General features: G+C 37.6%; 1 protein-coding gene across 1 annotated transcript in view; it reads right to left on the bottom strand.

Annotated features, from left to right (window-relative positions):
- MROH9 (maestro heat like repeat family member 9) overlaps positions 1-13,550 on the bottom strand; it is a 99,353-nt gene that overhangs the window by 28,990 nt on the left and 56,813 nt on the right. The window contains exons 16-18 of the mRNA XM_017534033.2: positions 1,804-1,956; positions 1,586-1,702; positions 931-1,033 (exon numbers count right to left, since the gene is read on the bottom strand). Coding sequence (XP_017389522.2) covers positions 931-1,033; positions 1,586-1,702; positions 1,804-1,956 — 373 coding nt within the window. The remainder of the gene's footprint in view (positions 1-930; positions 1,034-1,585; positions 1,703-1,803; positions 1,957-13,550) is intronic.

The following is a 13,550-nucleotide window of genomic DNA, read 5'->3' as shown; positions in this document are numbered from 1 at the left end:
AAAAAAAAAAAAAAAAAAAAAAAAAAAAAAAAAAAAAAAAAAAAAAAAAAAAAAAAAAAAAAAAGAGAAAGTAAGTTATGATAAAAACATAGGGCTTTTCTTTGAGTGAGAGAGAAAGAGAAAGAGAGAGAGTGAGAGTGTGTGTCTGTGTCTGTGTCTGTGTCTGTGTCTGTGTGTGTTCTGCCACTCCTCTTTGATTAGCACAGATAATGGGCTTTAGTGCTGATCATAATTTACATTGTCATCTACCCTGATCAGGAGCCCCCTCTCTATATGTATAATGTGACTGTGTATTTCCTCATTCCTTGCTGCTCCTGTTATTCCATGATGCTAATTGGGGTTAAGGGAAGATCCTACTGCCAAGTTGGAAACTCACTACCAAGTTGGAAATTCCAAAATAAAGAATAATTAATTTTTATTTTCACAGTGAGAGCTGGGAGGGAAAAACTATTTGGTCAGGTTTGTCTGATATAAAAAACTTGCCTAGTCTTACAATCTTCCTGGGTTGCCCCTGTTTCCACTTTTTAAAAACTTCAGTGGATTTGGTAGTTCTTCCTCATCTATTGTAATTTGTGGTTACAGATGTCCAAGTTGGGTCAAAGATGATGTTTTTATGTATATTTAAAAATTCTCAATCTTTCAGTAGTCAGTTTTAAGTGGTGAGGGGGAATAATAAACAGTGGTATGTCACCATCTTAAATTTTGAAATCCATTTTGTTGAACACACTTTGCATAATAATCACACAGCTATCTTCTCTGTGTTATAAAACAGAACTCTATTCTTATCACACTTACTAACCTCTATCACCATGACAAGTGTTATCCTTCATAAACAGAGACATTTAAAAAAATGTAAGGAAGACTTTTAGCTTCTTCTCCATTCCGTACTGTTTAAGACAAATTAGAAAATGAGGATTGAATTATATTTACCTACTAAAATAACCGATGCTCTCTTAAGATATGTTCTGGAGCTCCACAGGAATCCTAAGGTATCAGATATCAAATCTCTAATGTAGTTCCTGTGAGAAATAATCTGAGAATAAAAAGTGGAGGGGGTGGGGAATTGTAGAAATAGCACAATTACTCCCTCTAGAAAGGCTTCAACATACCAAATCAGGATCAAATTAAAAGTTGGGGATTTTATTTTTGTGTGAACTATACTCTTGTTCCCAAACTCAATTCTCCTTTTCCATTCTTTGGTTAGCATTCACCCATCCCCACTTGTCTATCATTGCTGTTCACACTGGGTTTCAGAGGACTAGCTCATGAGGCAGTGGCAAAGTAATTCTAGTTTTCTTTTTCGTGATCTGGGGTGTTCTTCCTACCTTAGTACCCATCTATAGCTCAAAATGGGTGGGATGGATGAAGAAGAAAAGATAGATGATCAATGTTGGGAATGAGGAAGTGGAAAATTATAATTCCTCTCAGCTCCAGGTATGATCACTCACTTAAGATCCTTTCTTCCATTTTATTTTCTCCAAGATCCAATCTTATATCTTATCCCAATCACAGTTTCTAATCACTTTGGATATACTTTAAGCTTTTCTACAACTCTTATAGTAGTAAAAATGGAAGGGCCACTTACAAGATTGTTACAGATATTGAGCACCACCATCTCAAAACTGTAATTTGCATTTTTGAGCAAATATGATGTTGACCACTTTAATTGTAAGGTACATATTTTTAATGTATATTTACATGCCTGTGAGACAGAAAAAGGTCAGTGAAGATCTATTTATCTGTTGTTAGATAAAACATTGTAGTTCCTTGTAAAATTATGAAAGAGAAGATCAAATGACTTACGTTAGCTACTCTTTCTTCGTCATCCTCCAAAAAGACGATTAGGGGCACTAAGCCTCCTAGAACCACATCGCTCAGCATCCATGTGTACTGACTCATTTCCCTAAGTAACTCACCAAAATGTCGAATTGCCATACTTCGAATGCCTCCATTAATCTGAAAAAGAAAAGGCCTTATCTGAAAATAATGTCAGGGCTTTTTTCTTCAATAATCTACACACACGCACACACCCCTGATGTAAGTATACATACTATATATGTATATGTGCATATAAACATGCCATATGAAACTTTATTTTTAGAAAGAATTCACATTGGGTTTCAGTAGTTAGTGCACCTTTTAATTTTAAAATAATATTTGCTTACCTGTTATTCACAATAGCCAAGATATGGAATTAACCTAAGTGTCCATCAGTGGAACAATTGAAATACTTTTCAGCCTTAAAAAAGAATAAAATCTTATGTACGACACGGATGAACTTGGAGGACATCATGCTATTTGAAATCAGCCAGGAAGAAAAAGACAGATATTGCATGATCTCGCTTATATGTGGAATATTAAAAGGTTGAACTCATAGAAGAGGAGAACATCATGCTGTTTGAAATCATCCAGGAGCAGAAAGACAAATATTGCATGATCTCACTTATATGTGGAATATTAAAAGGTTGAACACATAGAAGAGGAAAGTGGGACTAGTGCCAGCAGCTGAAGGGTGATGAGAGGCACTGAGGGAGTTGTTGGTTAAAGGATATAAAGTTTCTGTTTGACAGGATGAATAAATTCTAGAAATCTAATGTAAGTCTAGTTATATTAGACTATAGTTAATAATGTAATTTAAACTTTAAAATTGCAAAGAGATTAGATCTTAAATGTTCTCAGCACAAAAAAAAAAATGATATGTGAGGTACGGCTATGTTAATTTTGTTTGATTTAATCATTTCACAATATATACATATATCAAAACATCATATTGTACTCTGTAAATATAATTTTAATTTATTAATTATGCCTTAATAAAGATAAAAAATATATAAACTAGTAAAAGAAGGTACTTACCAAAATTCAGATTGCATTAAAAAACTCCTGTGAAAAATGAGTTTCTTAAATTCAGGAAGCTGATTAGTATTTAATAATGTCCTAAAATTATAAACTGGAATAGTGTGTATAACTTGGAGATAATTTTTGTAAAGATAGTTAGAGTAATGTAACCATGCTCTGTTCAAAGGCTGGAGGACTTGGCTGAGTTGCCACTGAGTAGCAAGGGGAGCTCTTGGCCTACTGGCATACAACCAGGTTTTCAAGGGCTATTTATGCCAAATAGGAAGGTAATTGGATAAAAATAATTCTAGAAAGGAAAAATTGCAAGTCAGAAGAGGTTAATTATTTTTATTTATTTGTATTTTATTAGAGACAGGGTCTCACTCTGTTGTCCAGGTTAGAGTGCAGAGACAGGATCATAACTCACTGCAACTTTGAACCCCTTGGCTGTAACAACCCTCCCACTGGTCTCAAGCTCTTGAGGTCAAGCAATCCTCCCATGTCAGTCTTACAAAGTGTTGGGATTACAGGCGTGAGCCACTACACTTGGCCTAAATTTTAAAAAACATGTCATCACCTTCTGGTTTTGAGGAAATGTTTATAATCTCGTATTGAAAATGATTTTTATATGAGCATTCTGACTACTTTATCAGATATATGACCTTGGCCAAATATTGACTTCTCTTTGCCTTAGTTTCTTTACATGAAAATTGGATAATAGTAATACAGTTGCTTAGAGATTTATGTAAGATAGCTCATGTAAGTCCTTTAGAAAACCCCCTGCTATATATTAAGTGTTCAATAAATTAAGCTTTTTTTTTTTTTTCTTTAAGTTCTGGGATACAAGTGCAGAAAGTGTAGGTTTGTTACAAATGTCTATGTGTTCCATGGTGGTTTGCTGCATCTATCATCCCATCATCTACGTTTTAAGCCCTGCATGCATTAGCTATTTATCCTAATGTTCTACCTCCCTTGCCACCCACCCCTCAAGTGGCCCCGGTGTGTGTTGTTCCCCTCTGTGTCCATGTGTTCTCATTGTTCAACTCCCATTTATGAGTGAGAACATGCAGTGTTCAATTTTCTGTTCCTGTGGCTACCGGTTTCATCCATGTTCCTACAAAGAACATGACCTTCATTCCTTTTTATGGCTTCATAGTATTCCATGGTGTACATACACCACATTTTCTTTATCCAGTCTATCATTGATAGACATTTGGGTTGGTTCCATGACTTTGCTATTGAAAATAGTGCTGCAATAAACATACATGTGCATGTGTCTTTATAGTAGAATGATTTGTATTCCTTCGAGTATATATGCAGTAATGTGATTGCTGGGTCAAATGGTATTTCTGGGTCAAGATCCTTCAGGAATCACCACAGTATCTTCCACAATGGTTGAACTAATTTATATTCCCACCAACAGTGCAAAAGCTTTTCTATTTCTCCACAGCCTCACCAGCATCTATTGTTCATTGACTTCTTTTTTTTGACAAAAAGAAATGGTTTTCCGTTATTAGTTGCTCATATGCTCACTGTTACAATCATAGAATCCAGAACATATTAGGTTTGCTGCACACTTACTTGTATGTTTTCTTTCTTTCTTTTTTTTATTGTACCTTGGACTCTGGGGTACATGTGCACATCCTGCATCCTGCAGGATTGTTGCATAGGTACATACATGCCATGGTGGTTTGCTCTCTCCATCCCCTCCAACCCCTGTTGTGTACATCAGGCATTTCTCCTGCTGCGATCCCTCCCCATCCTCCCTGCCCCCACCCCGCTTTCCCTCCCCTTCCCGCCCTTCCACCCCCACACCTAGCCCAGTGGGTGTTCTCTTCCCTGTGCCCAAGCATTCTCATTTTTCGTCACCCGCCCATGTGAGAAAACAGGCGGTGTTTAGTTTTCTGTTCTTGTGTCAGTTTGCTGAGAATGATGGTTTCTAGATTCATCCATGTCTCTACAAAGGACACAAACTTGTCATTTTTTATGGCTGCATAGTATTCCATGGTGTATATGTACCACATTTTCTTTGTCCAGTCTATCATTTATGGACATTTGGGTTGGTTCCAGGTCTTTGCTATCATAAACATTGCTGCAAAAAACATACATGTGCATGTGTCTTTATAATAGAGTGATTTATAATCCTTTGAGTATATACCCAGTAATAGGATTGCTGGGTCAAATGGAATAGGAATCACCACACTGTCTTCCATAATGGTTGAACTAATTTACACTCCCACTAACAGTGTAAAAGTGTTCCTGTTTCTCCACATCCTCTCCAGCATCTGTTGTCTCCAGATTTTTTAATGATTGCCATTCTAACTGGCATGAGATGGTATCTCAATGTGGTTTTGATTTGTGTTTCTCTAATGACCAATGATGATGGCATTTTTTCATATGTTGCTTGGCCACATATATGTCTTCTTTTGAAAAGTGTCTGTTCATATGCTTCACCCACTTTTGAATGGGTTTGTTTTTTTCTTGTAAATCTGATTTAGTTCTTTGTAGATTCTGGATATTAGCCCTTTGTCAGATGGGTAGATTGCAAAAATTCTTTCCCATTCTGTTGGTTGCCGGTTCACTCTAATGATTGTTTCTTTTGCTGTTCAGAAGCTCTTAAGATTAATTAGATCTCATTTGTCTATTTTGGCTTTTGTTGCCAATGCTTTTGGTGTTTTATTCATGAAGTCCGTGCCTATGCCTATGTCCTGGTTGGTGTTGCCTAGGTTTTCTTCTAGGGTTTTTATGGTGTTAGTTCTTATGTTGAAATCTTTAATCCATCTGGAGTTAATTTTTGTGTAAGGTGTCAGGAAGGGGTCCAGTTTCAGCTTCCTGCATATGGCTAGCCAGTTTTCCCAACACCATTTATTAAACAGGGAATCCTTTCCCCATTGCTTGTTGTTGTCTGGTTTGTCAAAGATCAGATGGTTGTAGATGGGTGACATTGTTTCTGAGGCCTCTGTTCTGTTCCTTTGGTCTATATCCCTGTGTGGGTACCAGTATCATGCTGTTTTGATTACTGTAGCCTTGTAGTATAATTGGAAGTCAGGTAGTGTGATGCCTCCAGTTTTGTTATTTTTGCTTAGGATTGTCTTGGCTACATGGGCTCTCTTTTGGTTTCATATGAAGTTTAAAGTGGTTTTTTCCAGTTCTGTGAAGAAGGCCAATGGTAGCTTGATGGGGATAGCATTGAATCTATAAATTACTGTGGGCAGTATGACAATTTTTGCAATATTGATTCTTCCTAACCATGAGCATGGAATGTTTTTCCATCTGTTTGCATCCTCTCTTATTTCCTTGAGCAGTGGTTTGTAGTTCTTCTGGAAGAGATATTTTACATCCTTTGTTAGTTGTATTCCTAGGCATTTTATTCTCTTTGTAGCAATTGTAAATGGGAGTTTGCTCATGATTTGACTCTCTGTTTGTCTTATTGGTGTATAGGAATGCTTGTCATATCTGCACATTGATTTTATATCCTGAGACTTTGCTGAAGTTGCTTATCGGCTTAAGGAGTTTTTGGGCTGAGATGATGGAGTCTTCTAAATATATGATCATGTCATCTGCAAATAGGGACAATTTGACAACTTCTTTTCCCAACTGAATGCTGTTTATTTCTTTTTCTTGCCTAATTACTCTGGCTAGAACTTCCAATACTATTTTGAATAGGAGTGGTGAGAGAGGACATCCTTGTCTAGTGCCAGATTTTCAAGGGAATGCTTCTAGTTTTTGACTGTTCAGTATGATATTGGCTGTGAGTTTGTCATAAACAGCTTTTATTATTTTGAGATGCATTCCATGAATACCTAGTTTATTGAGAGTTTTTAGCATAAAGGGCTGTTGAATTTTGTTGAAGGCCTTCTCTGCGTCTATTGAGATAATCATGTGGTTTTTGTCTTTGATTCTGTTTATGTGGTGGATTACGTTTATAGATTTGTGTACGGTGAACCAGCCTTGCATCCCTGGGATGAAGCCTACATGATCGTGGTCAGTAAGCTTTTTGATGTGCTGTTGGATTCAGTTTGCCAGTATTTTACTGAATATTTTTGCATCAATGTTCATCATGAATATTGGCCTGGAGTTTTCTTTTTTAGTTGTGTCTCTGCCAGGTTTTGGTATCAGGATGATACTGGTCTCATAGAGTTGAGGAGGATTCACTGTTTTTGTATTGTCTTGGGAGTGTGCAAGTGTCCAGGAATTTGTCCATTTCTTCCAGATTTACTGGTTTATGTGCATAGAGCTCTTTGTAGTAATGTCTGATGGTAGTTTGTATTTCCGAGGAATCGGTGGTGATCTTCCCTTTATCCTTTTTATTGCATCTATTTGATTCTTTTTTTTCTTTTTTATTAGTCTAGCTAGTGGTCTACTTTGTTGATCTTTTCAAAAAACCAGCTTCTGGATTTATTGATTTTTTGAAGTGTTTTTTTGTATCTCTGTCTTCTTCAGTTCTGTTCTGATCTTAGTTATTTCCTGTCTTCTGCTTGCTTTTAAGATTTTTTTTGATCGTGTTCCTCTAGCTCTTTCAACTTGACGATAGGGTGTCACTTTTAGATCTTTCCTTATTTCTAATGTGGGCATTTATTGCTATAAATTTCCCTCTAGACACTGCTTTAAATGTGTCCCATAGATTCTGGTACATTGTGTCTTCATTTTTATTGGTTTCAAAGAACAGTTTTATTTCTGCCTTCATTTCATTGTTTATCCATTCATCATTCAGGAGCCAGTTGTTCAGTTTCCACGTGATTGTGCAGTTTTGAGTGCTTTTCTTAATCCTGAGTTCTAATTTGATTGCACTGTGGTCTGAAAGACTGTTTGTTATGATTTCTGCTCTTTGGCATTTTCTGAGGAGTGATTTACTTCCAATTATGTGGTCAATTTTAGATTAAGTGTGATGTGGTGCTGAGAAGAATGTGTATTCTGTGGATTTGGGGTGGAGTGTTCTGTAAATGTCTATTAGGTCTGCTTGGTCCAGAGCTGCATTCATGTCCTGGATATCCTTGTTGACTTTCTGTCTTGTCGATCTGTACAATATTGCCAGTGGAGTATTAAAGTTTCCCACTATTATTGTGTGGGAGTCTAGGTCTCTTTGTAGGTCATTAAGAACTTGCTTTGTGTATCTGGGTGCTCCTGCATTGGGTGCATATATATTTAGGATAGTTAGCTCTTCTTGTTACATTGATCCTTTTACCATTATGTAATGCCCTTCTTTTGTCTCTTTTGATCTTTGTTGGGTTAAAGTCCATTTTGTCAGAGACTAGGATTGCTACCCCTGATTTTTTTTTGCTCTTCATTTGCTTGGTAGATCTTCTTCCATCCCTTTATTTTGGGTCTTTGTGAGTCTTTGCATGTGAGATGGGTCTCTTAAATACAGCACACCATTGAGTCTCGACTTTTTATCCAATTTGTCAGTCTGTGTCTTTTGATTGGGACATTTAGGCCATTTACATTCAACGTTAATATTGTTATGTTTGAATTCGATCCTGCCATTTTGTTACTGGCTGGTTGTTTTGCCCATTAGTTGACGTGGTTTCTTCATTGCATTGTTGTTCTTACCATTTGGTATGTTTTTGCAGTGGCTGGTACTGGTTGTTCCTTTCCATGTTTAGTACTTCCTTCAGGAGTTCTTGTAAGGCAAGTCTTGTAGCGACAAAATCTCTCAGCAATTGCTTGTCCATAAAGGATTTTATTTCTCCTTCACCTATGAAGCTTAGTTTGGCTGGATATGAAGTTCTGGGTTGAAAGTTCTTTTCTTTAAGGATGTTAAATATTGGCCCCCACTCCCTTCTAGCTTGTAGAGTTTCTGCTGAGACATCCGCTGTGAGTCTGATGGTCTTTCTTTTGTGGGTGACTCGACCTTTCTCTCTGGCTGCCCTTAGGATGTTTTCCTTCATTTCAACCGTGGTGAATCTGACGATTATGTGCCTTGGGGTTGCTCTTCTTGAGGAATATCTTTGGAGTGTTTTCTTATTTCCTGGATTTGAATCTTGGCCTGCTTTGTTAGGTTGGGGAAGTTCTCTTGGATAATATCCTGAAGAGTGTTTCCCAACTTGGATTCATTCTCCCTGTCACATTCATGTATGCTGATCAAGCATAGATTAGGTCTTTTCACATAATCCCATATTTCTTGGAGGCTTTGTTCTTTTTACTTTTTTCTCTAATCTTGCCTTCTTGTTTTATTTCATTGATTTTATCTTCTATCTCTGATATCCTTTCTTCTACTTGATCAATTTGGCTGTTGAAACTTGTACATGCCTCTTGAAGTTCTCATGCTGTGTTTTTCAGCTCCATCAAGTTATTTATGTTCTCCTCTAGTGTGGTTATTCTAGTTAGCATTTCATCTAACCTTTTTTCAGAGTTCTTAGTTTCTTTGCATTGGGTTAGAACATGGTCTTTTAACTCAGAGAAGTTTGTTATTATCCACCTTCTGAAGCCTGCTTCTGTCAATTCGTCAACCTCATTTTCTGTCTTGTTGGGTTCCCTTGATGGTGAGGAGTTGTGATCCCTGGAAGGGGAAGAGGCGTTCTCGTCTTTGAAGGTTTCATGCTTTGTGAGCTGTTTTTTCCCATCTTCATGGATTTATCTCCCTTTGATCTTTGAAGTTGGTGATTTCAGAAGAAATCTCTGAGTGGACATCTCTTCTGTTGCAGTTGGAGCTGTATCTTTTTTAGCCTGTAGAGGTGCTGCTCGGCTGCCTCAAATTCAGTCAGGTGCTGGGTGGGTGGTCTTCTCCTGAGGTTTGTTTTCAGATGAAATTAGCCCCACCTTCCCAATGGCATCTCTCCTTCCCTGAGCTCAGTCTCCCTGGTTGGGGTCAAACTGGTGTATTTGCTGCCAAGCTCTCTGGCGTGTGGGCTTCAGTTTGACTTTTGTGGGGGGTGGGGCCACCAGGCCTTCTGACCTGTTTCCCTGCTTTCAACTCTGCCTCTTTCTGTGGGACGGGTTTTTCGCTGGTACTAGTCCAAACTTCTGCCCAGGTACAGCCAACAACTTGCGGTACAAGGTGGGAGCTGTCGCTTAGATTTGCATCGACAACCCATCACACCCCTCAGTCTGGTGGGGCTCTGGTGGACCAGGGGTTGCAGGAGGGATGAGGTAAGCACAGGATCCAAATCGGAGCACCAAGGTGGTGAAGTTCCCTGATCCTCCGAGAGGGCTGCAGGTTCCAGGTGGGGACACACCCCACCCTGTCTTGGTTTGTTCTCTCTGGGCAGTTCTTGCCCTGCCTTGGCTCCCTTCCTGGGCTACTTTCAGTGTCCTTCCAGTTACCCCAAGATGAACTGGGCACCTCACTTGGAATCGTGAAGTCCTCCAGCCCTCTGCATCTCATTTGCTGGGAGCTACATTCCAGTGTTGCCTCCTCTCAGCCATCTTGGCACCGCCCCCTTGTTCATTGACTTTTTAGTAATCACTATTCTGACTGGCGTGAGATTGTATCTCATTGTGGTATCTCATTTTGATTTGCGTTTCTCTAATGATCAGTGATGTTGAGATTTACCATATGTTTGCTGGCTGTTTAAAATGCCTTCTTTTGAGAAGTGTCTGTTTATATCCTTTGCACACTTTTTGATGAGGCCATTATTTTTTTTTTCTTGTAAATTTGTTTAAGTTTCCTGTAGATTCTGGATTAATATCCTTTGTCAGATAGGTAGATTGCAAAAATTTTCTCCCATTCTGTAGGTTGCCTGTTAACTCTGATAATAGTTTCTTTTGCTGTGCAGAAGCTCTTCAGTTTAGTTAGATCCCATTTGTCAATTTTGGCTTTTGTTGCAATTACTTTTGGCATTTTTTGTCATGAAGTCTTTGTCCATGCCTGTGTCCTGAATGATATTGCCTAGGTTTTCTTCTAGGGTTTTTAATGGTTTGGGTTTTACATTCAAGTCTTTAATCCATCTTGAACGAATTTTTTATAAGATGTAAGGAGGGGTCCAGTTTCAGATTCTGCATGCAGCTAGCCAGTTTTCCCAGACTGTTTATTAAATAGGGAATCCTTTCTCCATTGCTTGCTTTTGGCAGAGTTGTTGAAGATCGGATGGTTGTAGATGTGTGGTGTTATTTCTGAGATCTCTGTTCTGTTCCATTGGTCTATATGTCTATTTTGGTACCAGTACCATGTTGTTTTGGTTAATGTAGCCTTGTAGTATAGTTTGAAGTCGGGTAGCAGAGTTTGATGCCTCCAGCTTTGTTCTTTTTGCTTAGGATTGTCTTGGCTATGTGGGCTCTCTTTTGGTTCCATGTAAAATTTAAAGTAGTTTTTTCTAATTCTGTGAAGAATGTCAATGGTAGTTTGATGGGAATAGCACCTAATCTATAAATTACTTTAGGCAGTGTGGCCATTTTCACAATATTGGTTATTTCTATCCATGAGCATGGAACATTTTTCCATTTGTTTGTTTTCTCTCTTATTTCCTTTAGCAGTGGTTTGTAGTTTGCCTTGAAGAGGTCCTTCACATTTCTTATTAGCTTTATTTCTAGGTATTTTATTATCTTTGTAGCAATTGTGAATGGGTGTTCATTCATGATTTGGCTCTCTGTTTGTCTATTGTTGGTGTATAGAAATGCTTGTGATTTTTGCATGTTAATTTTGTATCCTGAGACTGTGAATTTGCTTATCAGCTTAAGGAGTTTTTGGCCTGAGGTGATGAGGTTTTCTAAATATAGAATCATGCCATCCATAAACAGAGACAATTTGACTTCCTCTCTTCCTATTTGAGTATGCTTTATTTTTTTCCCTTGCCTGATTGCCCTGACCAGAACTTCTAGTACTATGATGCATAGGAGTGATGAGAGGCCATCCTTTTCTTGTACTGGTTTTCAAAGGGAATGCTTCCAGTTTTTCCTTATTCAGATTGATATTGTGTGTAGGTTTGTCGTAAATAGCTTTTATTATTTTGAAACAGCTTTCATCATTGCCAGGTTTATTGAGAGTTTTTAACATGAAGGAATGTTGAATTTTATCAAAGGCCTTTTTGGCATCTATTGATATGATGATTTTGATTTTGTCACTGGTTTTGTTTATGTGATAGATTACAGTGGTTGATTTGTGCAGGTTGAACCAGCCTTGCCTCCCAGAAATGAAGCTGATCTGATCATGGTGTATAAGCTTTTGGATGTGCTGCTGGATTTAGTTTTCCAGTGTTTTACTGAGGATTTTCGCATCAGCGTTCATCACAAATATTGGCCTGAAGTTTTTTGTTGTTTTGTGTCTCTGCCAGGTTTTGGAATCAGAGTGATGCTGGACTCATAAAATGAGTTAGGGCAGAGTCCTTCCTTTTCAATTGTTTGGAATAGTTTCAGAAGGAATTGTACCAGCTCCTCTTTGTATCTCTGGTAGAAATCGGCTGTTAAACCATCTGGTCCTGGGCTTTTTTGATTGGTAGGCTATTACTTCTGCAATTTCAGACCTTGTTATTGGTCTATTCAAGGATTCAACTTCTTCCTAGCATAGTCTTGGGAGGGTGTAGGTCCCCAGGAATTCACCCATTTCTTCTAGATTTTCTAGTTTATTTGTGTAGAGGTATTTATAGTATTCTCTGATGGTAGTTTGTATTTCTGGGGTCAGTAGTTATTTCCTCTTTATCATTTTTATTCTATTTATTTAATTCTTCATTCTTTTTTTCTATTAGTCTAGCTAGTGGTCTATCTATTTTGTTAATATTTTTGAAAAATCAGCTCTTGGATTTGTTGATTTTTTTGAAGGTTTTTTTTTGTATCTTTACTTCCTTCAGTTCTGCTCTGATTTTAGTTATTTCGAATCTTCTGCTAGCTTTTGGATTTGTTTCCTCATGCTTCTTTAGCTCTTTTAATTGTGATGTTAGGGTATTGATTTGAGATCTTTCTAGCTTTATGACATGGACATTTAGTGCTATAAATTTCCCTCTTAACACTACTTTATATGCCACAGATTCTGGTACATAGTCTCTTTATAGGTTACAAAAGACATTGATTTCTGCCTTAATTTCATTATTTACTCAGGAGTCATTCAGGAGTGGGTTGTTCAGTTTCCATGTAATTGTGTGCTTTTGAGTGAGTTTCTTAATTCTCAGTTCTAATGTGCTTGTACTGTGTTTTGAGAGGCTACTTGTTATGATTTCAGTTGCAGAGGAGTGTTTTACTTCCAATTATGTGGTTTATTTTAGAATCAGTGCCATGTGACACTGAGAAGAATGTATATTCTGTTGATTTCGGTTGGAGAGTTCTACGTATGTCTATTGGGTCCACTTGAGCCACAGCTAAGTTCAAATCCTGAATATCCTATTAATTTTCTGTCTTGTTGATCTGTGTATTACTGACAGTGGGGTGTTAAATTCTCCTTCTATTACTGTATGAGAGTTGAAGACTCTTTGTAGGTGTCTAAGAATTTATGAATCTGGGCGTTCCTTTATTGAGTGCATATATATTTAGGATAGTTATCTCTTCTCATTGAATTGATCCCTTTACCATAATGTAATGCCCTTCTTTGTCTTTTTTAATCTTTTTTGGTTTAAAGTCTGTTTTGTCAGAGACTAGAATTGCAACCTCTCCTTTTTTTTTTTTTTTTGGGTAAATTTTCCCCTATCCCTTTATTTTGAAACTATATATATGTTTGCATGTGAGAGGGGTCTCCGGAATACAGCACACCAATGGATCTTGACTTTTTATCCAATTTGCCAGTCTGTGCCTTTTAATTGGGGCATTTAGCTTATTTACATTTAAGGTTAATATTTTTATGTGTGAAT

Source organism: Cebus imitator, unplaced genomic scaffold, assembly GCF_001604975.1.
Source record: "Cebus imitator isolate Cc_AM_T3 unplaced genomic scaffold, Cebus_imitator-1.0 Scaffold84, whole genome shotgun sequence".
Taxonomy (NCBI): Eukaryota; Metazoa; Chordata; class Mammalia; order Primates; family Cebidae; genus Cebus; species Cebus imitator.
This window is presented reverse-complemented; position numbering and strand designations above follow the sequence as displayed.